The sequence below is a fragment of the Taudactylus pleione genome, unplaced genomic scaffold (genome assembly GCF_031769625.1).
Source record: "Taudactylus pleione unplaced genomic scaffold, aTauple2 ptg000039l, whole genome shotgun sequence".
Lineage (NCBI taxonomy): Eukaryota > Metazoa > Chordata > Amphibia > Anura > Myobatrachidae > Taudactylus > Taudactylus pleione.
The window spans coordinates 1,951,994-1,969,036 of NW_028284441.1; the positions used below are offsets into that span (position 1 = coordinate 1,951,994).

A 17,043-nucleotide genomic window follows, 5' to 3' on the forward strand; every position below is an offset into this window, starting at 1 on the left:
ACCTTAATGCAGTGCCCCTTATACAGTCCCCCCTATGCAGCGCCCCTTATACAGTACCCCCGTATGCAATGTCCCCAGTAGTGGTCCCTCTTATGTAGGCACCCAGTAGTATCCATTATACAGTAACCCTGGTAGTGGTCCCACCTATGCAGCCCTCCATTAATTCCCCTTATACAGTGCTCCCAGTAGTGGTCCCCCTTATACAGGCCCTCAGTAGTGCTCCTTAAACAGTGCCCCCAGTAGTGGTCACCCTTATGCAGGCCCATAGTAGTGCCCCTTATACAGTGTCCCAGTAGTGGTCCCCCTTATGCAGGTCCCCAGTAGTGATCCCCCTTATGCAGTGCCCCATGCAGTGGTCCCCCCTATGCAGTGCCCCTTATACAGTTCCCCCAGTAGTGGTCCCCCTTATGCAGGCCCCAGTAGTGATCCTCCCTTTCCAGTGCCCCTTATACAGTGCCCCCTGTAGTGGTCCTCCCTATTCAGTGCTCTCAGTAGTGGTCCCCGCTATGCAGTGCCCCTTATATAGTGCCCCCAGTAGTAGTCCTCCCATGCAGTGTCCCAGCAGTGGTACCCCCTATGCAGTGCCCTTTATATAGTGCCCCCAGTAGTGGTCCCCCCGATGCAGTGACCCCAGTAGTAGTGCCCCCAGTAGAGGCACCCCCAGTAGCGCCCCAGTAGTGGTCCCCCCTGGTAGTAGTCCTCAGTAGAGGTCCCCCCCACGATGCAGTGCCCCTAGTAATAGTCCCCCCCCAGTAGAGGTCCCCCCCCAATGCAGTGCCCCCAGTAGTGCCGACACACAAGTAAAAGAAAAAATAACTTACCTGAATCCACGCTCCGACTCCTGCTCCTGCAACCATCCGCACATCGGTCTTCCCGGGTTGGCGCACTCTGCATTATGGGAGAGATGTCATGACGTCTCTCTCATAACCCACTGCAGGAGCTGGAAGGCGGAGCTCATGAGTGAGCTCCAGCCCGGCTCTTGCAGTGGGCACTGCAGCAGCCAATGTGAGTCTGTCTGACTCTCATTGGCTGCTGAAACACATCGGAGGTGATGTGTGTATAAAGGCACTGGCTAGCCTGAGCCCGCCCCCCACCCTTCGCCTGGCGCTATTGGGTAACCACTGAGGGGGAGGGAAGTTGGGTGGCTGTGCAGCACAGAACAGTGCTGGGTGCAGGGAAATCCTGAGTAAATGTGTAGTGCTGACTGCACTCACTTCGGTCGGCACTACACTGGCTAGCTGCGCCGCCGGTCCCATGGCGCCCAGGACATGAGCCCCAGCGTCCCTGCCCTAGTTATGCCACTGGTGATGCGGCTGATTTCAGACGGATCTATTGTACCACGTATAGGGCTGGTGCAAATGTGCACTAATAGTGATGGGAGCTAATAGTGATGACAAGCGGATATATGGGGGCGGTACAGCGGCCTAGATGCAGAATCTATTTTAAAACACGCAATGCAGCCACTTTGCGTGTGACTCTGAACTACGTGTGTTGTCTGTGTTATTGTGTTTTGATTCATTGGATTCTATTTATCTATTTTTCTGACAGATGTACAAAATTAAGGGAAAGATGAGCGGTTTGGTTTTGATAAAAAATGAAAACACCCAAACTTTGGGGTTCCTGGTAGAACTGAGGGCCTGATACAGAGGCGCTCGCAATTTGCGAGCGCTCGCTCTGAATCAGGGCAGATTTTTTTTTTAAATCTGCCTCCAGGCCGCTCGCATAGCTGTGGGTGACCACCCACAGCTTTTGCGAGCGGCCTGGTCGATGGTCATGATTATCGCTACCATCGGGCTTGCGACGAGACCCTTGTGGTAGGGTCTCGATTCCCGCAAGCCCGAGTGAACTTCCTGCTCTAATAGAGCAGGAAGTTCACTACTGACATCATGAATGATGTCAGTAGGGCCGCCCACAAATGGCAGGCGTTCCTTCGGGAATGCCTCTGTTTGTCCAGCCACCCCCCCTCCCCGCCTACAAACCAGGGTGAGCTGTTGATCAACATCGACAGCCGCCCCATTTTGTAGCGAGCCCTGGAGCAAGTGAAGTTCTCTCTCGCTCCGGGGCTCGCACAATGCACATGCGCACTGGCCGACCATTGACCCGCTTGCGAGCGCTATGCTATCCCTGAGGGCCTGATTCCAAGGCGAACGCTATTTGCGTGCGCTCGCTCTGAATCAGGGCGTCCCTTTATTTTAAAATTCCGGCCTCCAGGCCGCTCGCACAGCTGTGGGTGAGCGACCTGGCGATGGTTGCGATTATCGCGACCATCGGCATTGCGAAGAGACCCTTGTGGTAGGGTCTCAGCACTCGCAATGCCAGGTGGACTTCCTGCTCTAATAGAGCAGGAAGTCCACTACTGACATCACAAGTGATGTCAGTAGGGCCACCCACAAACAGCAGGCGTTCCTTTGGAAATGCCTCCGTTTGTACAGCCTCCCCCCCTCCACGCCTACAAAACGGGGTGAGCTGTCGAACAGCATCGACAGCCGCCCCGTTTTTTTGCGAGCCCCGGAGCGAGTGATTTGTCACTCGCTACGGGGATTGCGCACGGGCCCACCATCGACCGCTTGCGAGCGCAATGCACTCACGAGCGGGTCTGAATCAGACCCTGACTCCTGACTTGAGTCTTCTTGCCAAGTTCAGAACTAGGATCTAAAAAACGGATCTTGCATGTTTTAGATGGCACTTAAGTATCTCCCTCCTGATTTCAGGTGCTGTGAGGTGGTCAAAATTGGCTGGAAATTAATGTTATTGTTATTGTTAATAATACTATAGGATGTCAGTAGGGCCGCCCACAAACGGCAGTCATTCCTTCGGGAACGCCTCCGTTTGTACAGCCACCCCCCCTCCCCGCCTACAAAACGGGACGAGCTGTCGATCAACATCGACAGTTGGCCCATTTTTTTGCGAGTCCTGGAGCGAGTGGTTTCTCACTCGCTACGGGGCTTGCGCACGTGCGCATTGGCCCACCATCGACCTGCTTGCGAGCGAGAGAGAGAGAGAGAGAGGATGGTGAAAGGAGCTGAGGGAGGATGTGACACATAGTTCTAGTGCCACAGTGTTCTGTAGGGAGGGGGACCGCATAGTGACCAAGGGAGGGGGGCTGAAGCCACATGGAGGGGGCTGCAAAGGGAGACTGGAGACACTTGGAGGTGGGCTGCAAAGGGAGACTGGAGATACTTGGAGGGGGCTGCAAAGGGAGACTGGAGACACTTGGAGGTGGGCTGCAAAGGGAGACTGGAGATACTTGGAGGGGGCTGCAAAGGGAGACTGGAGACACTTGGAAGGGGCTGCAAAGGGTGAGGCATGGGGACAAAAGTAGAAAGACGGAGGATGCATTGGAAGAGACACACAGGGGGCAATAGGATAGAGACAGAGGGAGCAATGGGTAAAAATAGCAGTTTTTATTTTTTCTCTTTTTTTAAATACTTATTAATGCTTAAAAATCGGTACTGCTCGATAATTATTTAGGCTTAGGGGTTTCTTGAGAAAACTATGGAGACCCTAAGAGTGCCTCTAACTGAGAACGTTTGGGAACCACTGGCATAACTGCTGTAGTGTGTGCAGTCTTCCTCTATGAAAGTCTGTGGAGTGACTCTCTGTGTATCGTTGTAGTTAATGGATATTTTCATGGGAGGGCGCCTAGGCATTTTTCAATTTTGTGGAGTTGAGCTAAGGTTGACCTGGTTCCATAACTACTAATAGATATATATATATTTATGTATGTATATCCACACATTAAGGGAACCAGGACCAGGTCTAGTGCTTATTAGCTAATGCTTATGTCTCAGCTCGTGAAATGGCTAAAAATTCAGCAGTTTTAAATCTTTAATCCATGTGTCTGAGGCTTATTGTAAGCACCAACCATAAGGGACTACCCTGAGATGAGGGAGGAGACATACTGCCAGCCTAGAAGCTGGATAACTGGTACATTCTTCTTGTGCTCACTTTTTCTTCTCTGTCTATCCTCTGCTGCTCATTTTCTAGTCCCTTTTCTCCAACTGGTTCCATTTACACTCCTTGCTCCTCTTTATGGATCTGCCCATATTTGTCTATCTCCTTCCCTTATGCCCCTACCTCTGTCTTTTATATCTTCCTCATCTTTTGCTCCTGCTAAACACACTCTCTGTCTCCTCTGACAACAAAGCTTATTTTACCGATTATCGCTCTACTTCATACTTCTTTCTTTCTCCCTCACCGCATTGCTCCTCTGATAACTTATCCAGAAGCAGCAGATAGGGAAAGCTGGGAGGAAGCTCCATGATGGGGGTGTGATCAGTCACAGCTAGAGGCTTATCTGATACTCCTCATGCCCTCTTACTCCTCACGTCACATGGCTGTGGCTCACATTCCCTCCTACTTACGACATCTGCATAGATGTTTACCCCAGTGTCAGGGGAGCTTATGACATGGAAAGTACACGGTGCACGTTTGTAGCATTCACCATGGGCATAATCTGGTTATTGCAGAAGAGGTCTATCTGGACAATGCCCATCACCCCCATGGTGCCCAGGTCACAAAGTGCCTCACATTTTCCCCATCTTGGTCACGCCATTGGTGGGGTTGAAATGGGCGGTACCTTAGATGGTTATCAATGCTGGCTGTGTGACAGGAATTGTATTTTTCCTAAACACTGGCAGTCTCCACAGCGGTTCCTATGGGCGGCGGGCCTATTTTGATCAGAGGCCTGGAGCTGCAGCTCCACCCACCCCATTGTTAATAAGGCCCTGTGTGCCCACCTTTCTGTCTCTCCAGTGTCTCTCAAGCCCTACTCAGACTCCTTCTGTTTCTCCAGCCCCCCAGTGTTTCTCCGGCCTCCTAGTATGTTTTCCAGCTCTAGCCAGTCCCCTTCTGTTTCTCCAGTCTTCCATTGTCTCTTTAGCTTTAGCAAGCCCCCTTCTGTCTCTCCAGCCCTCAATTTATCTTTTTTTACATATTAACTTTTTATTGAAAATATTTTTTCCAACAAATTTAAATGGGAGGAGGGGAGGGAAGGACAGAAGGCAAGAAGGGGAACAGGGGAAGGGACATTTGAAAATACATCCAAACATGACACAGTGTAATGGTGTGTACACACTGGGCGATTAAAGTGGATGACTGAATGATAACGATATCATTATCGTTCAGTCGTCCACTTTATCGTCCATTTTTAACACAAAAACGATGAACGATAACGACGACGCGCGTGCCCGCGGGTCGTTCGTCATCATGGTTCATCGGGTTAACACGCAGGCCAACCTGACGATGTCGTCAGGTTGCTGCATGTTATGGAATGGGGGAGAGAGCCCGGCACTGAATGATATAATTAATAATATCGTTCAGCGGGTGTGCTCAATGTCATGAACGACATTGAGCACGCCCTGCCGGGGACACACTAGATGATATCGCTCAGGGAGCATATCGTCTAGTGTGTACGCACCATAACACGGCTCAACGGCCAGTAGAAGTTATACAGATAGTATCTAGAAAACAATTATACAGTTTACAGTCAAACTCAATTCACTAAGCACACATACACACACAAGAGGACCAATGGCTGCTATGGATAATCCACAGGAGGTCTTGGAACTATAACCATGAGACACAGGTTGAGGAGCATTATGAAAGGACAGCCATGGGGACCAAGTGGAAGAGAAGAGAGCAGCCTTATTGTCAGCTATATTTTAAATAAATGAATCTTTAGCTCTAGCCATCCCCCTTCTGTCTCTCCAGCCCCTTAGTGTCTCTTTAACTGTAGTCAGCCCACTTCTGTGCGATCGCTCCCCCCGCATCAGCATCTTACCTTGCGGCGCCATCTTCCCTGTGATATTTGGAAGATGGAGCTTGTGCACTTGAGGACTAAGACTCTCTGGCACAGTATCAGAGTGTTTGCTTTCACTGTGCGGCACCATATTCCTGAAGATGTCACTGGGAAGATGGTGCACCTAAGGAGGAGAAGTGACCCGCTTGCCGGAGAAAGGTAAGTATGCTCGGGGGGAGAAGGCGGACCCCGGGCCTTTTTGCTTTGTATACAAATATGGCACTAATATTTGCAGGCCATGCTCAATGTTGAGGATATGTTGCTGAATTTTGTTTTTCAGTGATTTTCTTACATCAAGTGGTCTTTTTCAAGCAAGAAAAAATCTTTCACTTCTATCAGTATTGTTTGGAATCAGTGGAGATTTGGCTGTTTAAAAATCACTTAGGTTTGATCCCAGTGCAAGAATCCGTTTCATTTATTCATATATGGTGGCTGAAGCTTTTTTTTTACTGGTGCACACAGCTCCCAGAGCGCCTCCTAATATACAGGGCAGCATTATATTCTGTATTTACTGGTGCACACAGCTCCCAGAGCTCCTCCTAATATACAGGGCAGCATTATATTCTTCATTTACTGGTGCACACAGCTCCCAGAGCTCCTACTAATATACAGGGCAGCATTATATTCTTCATTTACTGGTGCACACAGCTCCCAGAGCTCCTCCTAATATACAGGGCAGCATTATATTCTTCATTTACTGGTGCACACAGCTCCCAGAGCTCCTCCTAATATACAGGGCAGCATTATATTCTTCATTTACTGGTGCACACAGCCCCCAGAGCTCCTACTAATATACAGGGCAGCATTATATTCTTCATTTACTGGTGCACACAGCCCCCAGAGCTCCTACTAATATACAGGGCAGCATTATATTCTTCATTTACTGGTGCACACAGCTCCCAGAGCTCCTCCTAATATACAGAGCAGCATTATATTCTTCATTTACTGGTGCACACAGCTCCCAGAGCTCCTCCTAATATACAGGGCAGCATTATATTCTTCATTTACTGGTGCACACAGCTCCCAGAGCTCCTACTAATATACAGGGCAGCATTATATTCTTCATTTACTGGTGCACACAGCCCCCAGAGCTCCTCCTAATATACAGGGTAGCATTATATTCTTCATTTACTGGTGCACACAGCCCCCAGAGCTTCTCCTAATATACAGGGCAGCATTATATTCTTCATTTACTGGTGCACAGAGCTCCTACTAATATACAGGGCAGCATTAAATTCTGTATTTAATGGTGCACAAAGCTCCCAGAGCTCTTTCTAATATACAGGCAGCATTCATTGGCATTAACGTTTTATTGGTGCACTACACAGTCACACTGGTGCTGTCACTTACTTCCCCATTGTGCTGCCCAGAGCTCCTAATACAAGGGCAGCATTAACCCTTGGTGCACACTGGTGTTGTTTTTTGTCACTGAACGCAGTGCGGCACAGAACTCCTAATACCGGGCAGCATTAACCCTTTATTGGTGCACACTGGTGCCTGCAAAAGTTTTCGGTGTGTGCCACCATTACTCTAGTATAAGCGCAGTGATTTGCAGCAGTGTGTGTTCAGGGCCAGGCCATGCCACCGTGTTAATAAAATAAGAGCTGTGAGTGGGCCGTCAGTGTATGCACTTCCGAACGACGCCCATTTCCCGTTCCTAGCCCTGTCGCCTAGAGTTGACCTAAAGAGCGTACAGAATTTCACTTTTGGTGGTTTTATTGATCTTGGATGAAGAATTGTAGAAAGAACCCATATTTTTTAAGGAATCTGCTTTTTTATTACAGTTATCAAAATCCAAATGAAACACATGTATAAAAGTCACAAATATAAAATTACAAATGTAAAAAATATATCATCAGGGCTCTATAACAGCCCAGCAATTAATGTGCAGACTCTGTGGGAGTCATATTTAGACCTTTTTTATTTTTAAGTTGCATCAACCAAATGTCACTTCTAGAGTTGGACGTATTTTGCTACAAATAATGCAGGTGTTAAATGTACACCCACAGCGGCTTGGAGCTGGCGTCTCTGCAAGGGCACCATAGGCACCAGTGACAGTGTGAGCAGATAATGCTATGTCTGGACAGTGTTATTATTAAATCATTTAACATGCAAAATACAATTAAGTCGAAATGCAAATAGAAATTTGAAGCACTAATTAAGTTCAATTAAATACAAACATCCAGGTGAGATGTACCAAGCCTTGGAGAAGTTGCCCAAAACAGAGATAACTTGGAGAAGTTGCCCAAAACAACCAATAAGCACTAGATAAATGACAGTTAGATTCTGATTGGATGCCATCACAGAACACGCTAACAGTTTCAATGTGAACCTCTCTCGGCCTTATTCAGCAGGGCACGCTAGTACACCGCTGAATGCAGATTGCCGATGGTTGGGAATCTGCTCAGGCACCGTTTGTGGGCGTGAAGGAGTGGTGACGGCCTCTGTTTCCCTAAACCAGGGACGGGGAATCTTTTTTCTGCCGAGGGTCATTTTGATATATATTACATTATTTGTGGGCCTGGTGCAGGTCACGCATCCTCCGTGTGATGTCACATGGTGTGTGGCCACAGTCACCAGTGATTACTATGCCCAGAGCATCCTGAGGATGCTCTAGGGAGCTGTGAGGGCAGCGGTGTGACCGTCTGTAGCATCCTAAGGCGGCACTGCTGCATAGATTCTGGCTGCAGGATGCCATTCTAGGCACCCTGCTAGCCAGATGAGCCTAGCAGAAAAAAGCTCAGAGGGCCAGTTCAAATGATTCTGGGGGCCTTGGAAGGGCCCCCGGGCCTGAGGTTCCCCATCCCTGTCCTAAACGGAGACGTGTCGCCACCGTTGGGGGGGAGGGAAGAAGCCAGGATTTCCGTTGGCTGACAAAGATTTCCTGGCCTTTTTGTTGTATCTGCGGTGGCCGGCTTGCCTGATCCCATGAGTCACACAGCCGGCTGATGTGATCACCAATTATACAATGCTGCATCCATGGACGCAGTTCGGATGCATGATGCCTCCTGCTGTATTAAAATAATTGCAAGGACAGAATTGCAAAGCTGCTTGCGTACAGCTTTGCAATTCCGTCCTAAGCTGAATCAGGCCCTCTGTTCATTTATTTACTGCTGTTCCCTGAAAATCTCTATAAAAGCTATGGTAAGATATATATATATATATATATATATATATATATATTATATATATCTATTTTTATGAATAAGAAGTAGTCTGTGATTATGCATTCTTACCAAGTAATACTTGATGTATACAACATTCAACTTGACAAATCTGAAAAAGGTTGCTATAAATTAACTTGTCCTTATGAGTTTACATACATTCACCCGGCTTGGGGGGGTTGCAACATCTCAGACATAGTGACAGCCTTGTTTTATCAACATTTCCTAACAACCATCACTCTGAAATAATAGAGGGTAAAGTCACATCCAGGCAGACTAGATTGCTTCTTCCACGTCTGCTGTTTGGGCATTGCAAGTTGTAATGTTGATGCAATAAGACGATCCAACATGTTGACAGCACATTGCGAGATTCATATGCCTGCATTTCCAAACAGTACAAAGTTCTTGTAGTACAACAACAACAACAACAACTGGGGGAGGCTACCTAAACCTCTGTCACCTTCTGTAATCTACCCAAATGCTTTGTCACTGAGGAACCACCGAGGAACAGGTGCTACTGCCGGAGATGATGGTAAACATAGCAGACCCCAGATTCACATTTCAGTAACAGATTTGTTGCAGTTTGTCACTCTGTCCTGACTGTTCATAATGAGTTTCAGCTTTCCCTGAATGGTGCACATCACAGCTCTTTTGAAGCTGTCAGACAAGAAGAAATAAATCACAGGATCCAAGCAGCTGTTGAGGGTAGATAAACACAGCACTAATTCATTAGTGATATGCAAAGTCTGTTTCCAGGACGGGCTGGAAATAGTATCTATCTGGGCTAGGACATAGGGTGCCCGTACTAAGTGATATGGCACAAAACAGACAATGAAGATAATTAAGACAATAAAAGACTTTTTCATTGCCCTGTTGCTGTTCCTCTTAGTTTGCGGCTGGGTTCTTCCTAGAGACGCCTTGTGGAGCTTGGCAAAGATTTTTGCATAAAAATAGACAAAAAGGAAAAGCAGGACAAAGAAAGCAATTACCGCAGTTATGTTGATTGCAGCAGCTACATTCCCTTTCTTCTTGAAGTGGAAGCACTTTTGGTCGCAGGGCTCATCTTCTTTGTTCTCCAACAGAAATGGCACTATGCAGACCACATTGATCACCCAGACAACCACAGTGGCTCTAGTGCTCCAGGACACACTATGGATTTTGTACTGTTGCAGAGGTCGAATTATTTTAAGATAGCGATCCATGCTGATGAGGCTCAGGAACATGATACTGGCATACATGTTCAAGTAGAAGAACGCACCTATGAGCTTGCATAGGAGTACATTGCCATTATTGTTCTGATAAGCAATGCGGAAAGGCAAGCAGAGGGCTAGGAGTAGATCGGCTATTACAAGATTCCTCAGGTAGATGATCACGGATGTGGGTTTTTGACAGGTTATCCAGAAAATGAGGAGGGCCAGAAGGTTCGTTAGGAGGCTTAGACCACATACAAATGAATACACCACTGGAAGCATCCAGGACAGGATTCCATCTTGGATATCACAGCCAATGAAAGAAGGAGATGTGGATACGTTGGTGTCTGAAGATACTGGTTCTGTGGTCTCCATGGTCCATGTTTTCATGATCATGTCAATGGATACATTTGCCAGAACATCCATGATCTGTAACAGGGAAAACATGAAATATCATTATATGAAAAAGAGAATGTTGTGTGCAACAGTATAACAAGCAAAAACTTTCCACATTCAACAATTAATGGGGGAAGTGGGGGTCATTCAGACCCGCTCGCGAGCGCAGGACGCTCGCAAGCAGGTCGATGTCACCCCAATGCGCATGCGCGCGACGGAGGGAGCTCCGTCGTGCGCATGCGCGAGACCCGGACAGCGACAGCCAAGCTGTCGCTCCGGGTCTCGCACCAAAGGGAGCGTGCTGTCGATGGTGACTGACAGCACGCCCACTTTGGTGGGCGTGCCGGGGGCGTGGCTGCCAGACGGAGGCGTTCCCATGGGAACGCCTACCGTCTGGGTCCGGCCCCACTGACATCACTAGTGATGTCAGTGGGAGTGATTTTGGCGCTGATAGAGCCAAAATCACTCCAGGGCTTGCGGTCACCGAGACCCTACCGCAGGGTCTCGTCACAAGCCCGATGGTCGCGATGGTCTTGACCATCTCGACCATCTTTTTGGCCGCTCGCATATGCTGTAGGTGGTCACCCACAGCTATGCGAGAGGCCAGGAGGCCGCTCCATTTTTAGGTAGGAGGGCACTGATTCAGAGTGAGCGCTCTGGTCAGAGCGTCCGGCTCTGAATCAGGCCCTCAGTTCCAGAATGGCAAATCGCATCCATCTACCACTGTATAATGCTAGTTTTAACTCCCAGCATAGAGGTGCACAGGAAAATTACAATTTCAGGGCTACCATAATTGGACGATACGTGTGCAGCCGGGCTTAGGCGTGATGCCTGGCATCACATCAACCTGAATTGAATTCACCCTTAACAGTAGACTAGAAAACAATCTATAGGGGATGCACATTCTTCTCTAAGATTTATGGTCTATCATTTTAATCAAAGCTAAAAATTATACTTTTTAATCAAAAGTTTTACAGTAGTTTTCCCTTTCTCTGTGCAGTGAGTGGACCTCTTTGGGGTTCCGAGTTGATCCAAATCTCGGGTCAGGTCACTTTGGGGTTCCAATTAGAGCACAGTCCCGACTTGGGTCTTCTCGCCAAGTTTGGAATTCAGATCTAAAAACCCGATCTTGCATATTTTGGATTGCATTTAAGACCCTCTCTCATGACTTCAGGAGCTGTGGGGTGGTCAAAATTACCTGGAAATTAATGTTATTGATATTAATAGGAACAGAGACAGGTCCAAGTTACTTGATCTATCTGTTTTTATCCATTTTTAAAGAAATTCCAAACTGAAACCGGATCAAACCGAACCGAAACACTTTACCTAGATCCAAAATCAAAACACAGGGGTCTGCACACATCTCTAGTGTCCACTTATCCACTTCCAGGCCTGGCGACAAGGAGTTGGGGTTGGTTCCCCCCTTTTCGGCACTGCACATTTACAGTTCTCCAATCTGTTCATTTAGTTATGTTCCCCTGTTTGACCTACTGTGGGTCTATTCATGTAGCAGTGAAAGCCCTTTATCAGTTGTAACAGGGCTTTTTTGCTGCTTCACCTCATTCATAGACGTGGTTACTGTGGAGACATCTCAGATTTCTACACCGGTTCTTCTGATTAGTGCAGCTATTGCCATAATGTCAGGAAGTGCCCCCAGTAGTAGTCCCCTCTATGCAGTGCCCACAGTAGTAATCCCCCCTATGCAGTGCCCCCAGCAGTAGTCCCCTCAATGCAGTGCCCCCAGTAGTAATCCCCCTATGCAGTGCCCCCAGTAGTAGTCCCCCCTATGCAGTGCCCAGAGTAGTAGTCCCCCCTATGCAGTGCCCCCAGTAGTAGTCCCCTCAATGCAGTGCCCCCAGTAGTAGTCCCCTCTATGCAATGCCCCCAGTAGAAGTCCACCCTTTGCAGTTCCATGGATGATGCAGCAGCCAATGAGTCTGTCTGACTCTCATTGGCTGGCTGTTACAAACAAACACCGCTGGCGGCTGTGTGTTTGTTACTGTGTAGGGCAGACCGCTGTGTTTGTTCCTGTGTAGGGCAGACCGCAGTGAGAGCAGTCTGCCCTACACAGTAACAAACACACAGCCGCCAGCGGCGGCATGTGTGTCTGTTTATAGCACTTGTGGGGCCCAGGGGACTAGCGGGGCTAGTTCAAGCCCCTGGGGTAGTCCACCCATTGGTTGCTGGTGGCAATGCCGGATGGCGCCCCCCCTTTGGCCAGCACCCCTGGCGAGCGCCATCCTGGCCAATGGGTAGATACGCCCCTGGCTATCGCTTCCTCATACACTAGTATGGGGAGAGTGATTCCTAGAGGCACAGAAAGCAGATATTTCCATTTCGCTTCACAAAAGCCATTCCCCATCTCAGGATAGTGTAAGGAGGCTTGTTAGGGGAGAAGAGCAGTGAAGACACCTGTCTCCCTGCCTTCTCCCTGATCTCTCCGCCCCCTTCACATACAGGAGCCAATCAGTGGAGCCCAGTGCATATGCATATCCATATGCCGGGTCACCTCCTCTGAGTCCTGCCTGCCCGCTGTCTCTGTGCCCCCTTGCTCTGCCTCACAGCATGTGCTGCCGCTACATATTAGTAAGGTGACCGGGCATATGCATATGCCAGGTCACCTGGCTCCTCCTGACTGCCGGCTGCCACAGTACCTCCTTGCACTGCTCCTACCCCCGTTGCCATTATATATAATAGCAAGGTGACCAGACATATGCATATGTCGGTTCTCCTTCTCTGTACTTACCGCTGCCCCCGTATCCCATTGCTCTGCCCTACCCCCATTGCTATTAGTAAGGCGCTGGTGCCCCTGACTGCCACTGCTATGTCTCAGTAAGGTGATCTAACATGTGCATACTGTATGCCGGTTCACCACCTCTTAACTACAGATGAGTGGTAAAGCCAAACCGCTCATCTCTACTCATGCCAGAGTATACATGAATTGCTACTTAGCATCATTTGATGCGCTATATAGATTGGCTATCACTACCATCCCCTCTTGGCATCTCCCAGTGGATCAACTCTTCTACATATCATGATGCCCACAGTCTTGTTCTTGTTTTCTCCAGACTTTAGGTTCTGATTTGCCGGTCTCAGATCTGATTACCTTATCACCTGCAATCTCTTCTTCACCACTTGAACCTCTTTGGACCTAACTCGACCAGGTGTTGATATATCTGCAAACATCTCAGTTCTGTTCATTGTCAACAGATTTATTGCTCTTTCAAACAATATTTCTCCCAGATTTCTGTATTTTCCTGTACTAATCTGGCAGCCCCATATTTTAACCACTCCATAGCAGCAACGTTTGGCTGAAAGTTGCTTATTCTTCCCAGGTTTGTCCACACCCTCAGCAATTGGCAAACAAAGGAAACATGCCGCTTCCAAAAACTCTACTGTAAAGTAGAACTTCATGGATGATTGTCTCTTACATTTGATGACTGCCTCAAATATACTGCTGTTCACAAGTTTTATTGAAATGTGTTGGGCATTGCTAACCAAATATACATTGATAAACTATAGAGAAACGTCCGAAATCAGACCGATTCAGGAACATTCTGACACACAGATAAGTATGTTTGCCACATGAGCAGTTTGCTAAAACTCTCTAGATAGTTTGAATATGATTAGTTGCTATGGGAATCACCTTCACTTGTCCACTTTAGAATTTTTGTTAAATCACCCTCTAAATTACATGAGTATTTTTGGTGTGTTTAATGTTTGTTTGTTTGTTTGTTTGTTTGTTTGTTTTAATATTGATTGAAGTGCATCTAGAACATCCACCTGGAATGTGTAAATCCGGGAACACACTCTATGATACATGTTACGTTATATTGTTCTGACGGGGATCGAAACGATATATCGTGTGGATTGTATAATGTGTACGCTTTATTCTGCTGCACAGCAGATGAGACGAAACAATGAACGATGCCATGCTGCTAAATGCAGCGTGGAACAATATATTGCGCGGTCGTACACAATATCATGTAGGTGTATACAGCCAGCACAATACAGTATATCGTTCCATCATGGCATGCCATCGGCTGGGTACACAACATATAGTATGCACCCAGCTTAAAACATGTAGTTATGGAAAGTTTAGTTCAATTCCTGGTGTGTATATATTAGGGGTGTGCACCGGCCACTTTTCGTGTTTTGTGTTTTGGTTTTGGATCTGGATCTTTCTTCGTGTTTTGGATCTGGATTGGTTTTGCCAAAACCACCCTTCCGTGTTTTGGGTTCTGGGTTTTGTGTTTTGGATCTGTATTTTTTTTTTAAAAAGCATAAAAACAGCTAAAATCACAGAATTTGTTGGTTTCTCTGCTCCTATGCTATTATTAACCTCAATAACCTTAATTTCCACTCATTTCCAGTCTATTCTGAACACCTCACACCTCACAATAGTGTTTTCATGTCCAAAAGGTTGCACCGAGGTAGCTGGATGACTATGCTAAGCGACACGAGTGGGCGGCACAAACACGTGACCCATCTAGGAGTGACACTGCAGTGGCAGACAGGATGGCAGTTAGAAAAACTAGGCCCCAAACTGTACATAATGCAAAGAAAAAAAAGAAGTGCAAGATGGAATTGTCCTTGGGCCCTCCCACCCACCCTTATGTTGTATAAACAGGACATGCACACTTTAACAAATCAATCATTTCAGCGCCAGGGTCTGCCACACAACTGTGGCTGAAATGATTGGTTCGTTTGGGCCCCCACAAAACAAGCTGGCAATTAATGTGTCCCTGCACAAACTGGCTCTACGGAGGCAAGATGTCATCCTCATCCTCCTCATCCACCGATTCCTCACCCTCTTCAGTGTGTACATCCTCATCCTCACAAAGTATTAACTCGTCCCCACTTGAATCCACCACCACAGGTCCCTCTGTACCTTCTGGAGGCTGGTCTCCCTGGAAGAGCTGATAATTCATTTTGATGAACATCATCTTCTCCACATTCTGTGGAAGCAACCTCCTACGCCTTTCGCTGACAAGGTTCCCGGCTGCACTAAACACTCTTTCGGAGTACACACTGGAGGGGGGGCAACTCAGGTAAAATAGAGCCAGCTTGTACAGGGGCCTCCAAATTGCCTCTTTTTCCTGCCAGTACAGGTATGGACTGTCTGACATGCCTACTTGGATGCTGTCACCGATGTAATCCTCCACCATTCTGTCAATGGTGACAGTATCATATGCAGTGACAGTAGACATGTCAGAAATTGTTGCCAGGTCCTTCAATCCGGACCAGATGTCCAAACTTGGTCCTGCCTGCCCTGCATCACCGCCAGCGGGTTGCTTAGGATACCTAAGTTTTTTCCTGGCAGCCCCAGTTGCGGGAGAAAATGAAGAAGGAGCCGTTGACGTGTCACGTTCCGCTTCAGCTGACAGTGTGTTCACCAGCAGGTCTTTGCACCTCTGCAGGCTTGTGTCGGCCGGAAAGAGAGACACCACATAGGCTTTAAACCTAGGATCAAGCACGGTGGCCAAAATGTAGTGGTCTGATTTCAACAGATTGACCACCCTGGAATCCTGGCAAAGCGAATGAAGGGCTTCATCCACAAGTCCCACATGCCGAGCGGAATCGCTCCGTCTTAGCTCCTCCTTCACTTTCTCCAGCTGCTTCTGCAAAAGCCTGATGAGGGGAATGACCTGACTCAAGCTGGCTGTGTCTGAACTGACTTCACGTGTGGCAAGTTCGAAGGGCTGGAGAACCTTGCACAACACGGAAATCATTCTCCACTGCGCTTGAGTCAGGTGCATACCCCCTCCTTTGCCTATGTCATAGGTGGATGTATAGGCTTGTATGGCCTTTTGCTGCTCCTCCATCCTCTGAAGCATATAGAGGGTTGAGTTCCACCGCGTCACAACCTCTTGCTTCAGGTGATGGCGGGGCAGGTTCAAGAGTGTTTGCTGGCGCTCCAGTCTTCGGCACGCAGTCGCTGAATGGCGAAAGTGGCCAGAAATTTTTCGGGCCACCCAAAGCGTCTCCTGCACGCCCCTGTCGCTTTTCAGAAAATTCTGCACCACCAAGTTTATTGTGTGAGCAAAACATGGGACGTGCTGGAATTTGCCCAGATGTAATGCCCGCACAATATTGGTGGCGTTGTCAGATATCACAAATCCCCAGGAGAGTCTAAGTGGGGTAAGCCACTGGGCGATGATTTCCCTCAGTTTCTCTAAGAGGTTGTCGGCGGTGTGCCTCTTACTGAAACCGGTGATACACAGCGTAGCCTGCCTTGTAACGAGCTGGCGTTTCTGAGATGCTGCTACTGGTGACGCTGCTGCTGTTGCTGCGTAAGGTGATACATCTACCCAGTGGGCTGTCACAGTCATATAGTCCTTAGTCTGCCCTGTTCCACTTGTCCACATGTCCGTGGTTAAGTGGACATTGTGTACAACGGCATTTTTCAGGACACTGAGGACACTTTTTCTGACGTTTCTGTACAGTCTCGGTATCGCCTGCCTAGTGAAGTGGAATCTAGACGGGATTTGGA

General features: G+C 47.9%; 1 protein-coding gene across 2 annotated transcripts in view; it reads right to left on the reverse strand.

The window, feature by feature from the left end:
- Positions 1-7,587: 7,587 nt before the first annotated feature.
- LOC148538562 (putative G protein-coupled receptor 34) overlaps positions 7,588-17,043 on the reverse strand; it is a 38,031-nt gene continuing 28,575 nt past the window's right edge. Inside the window, exons 1-2 of one of the 2 annotated variants that reach the window (XM_088452583.1) lie at positions 11,560-12,204; positions 7,588-10,583 (exon numbers count right to left, since the gene is read on the reverse strand). In XM_088452583.1, the coding sequence (XP_088308709.1) occupies positions 9,519-10,580 (1,062 nt within the window). In that variant the 5' untranslated portion in view covers positions 10,581-10,583; positions 11,560-12,204 and the 3' untranslated portion in view covers positions 7,588-9,518. Of the gene's footprint in view, positions 10,584-11,559; positions 12,205-17,043 lie in introns of those variants that run through there. The other variant, XM_088452582.1, reaches the window with a different exon arrangement.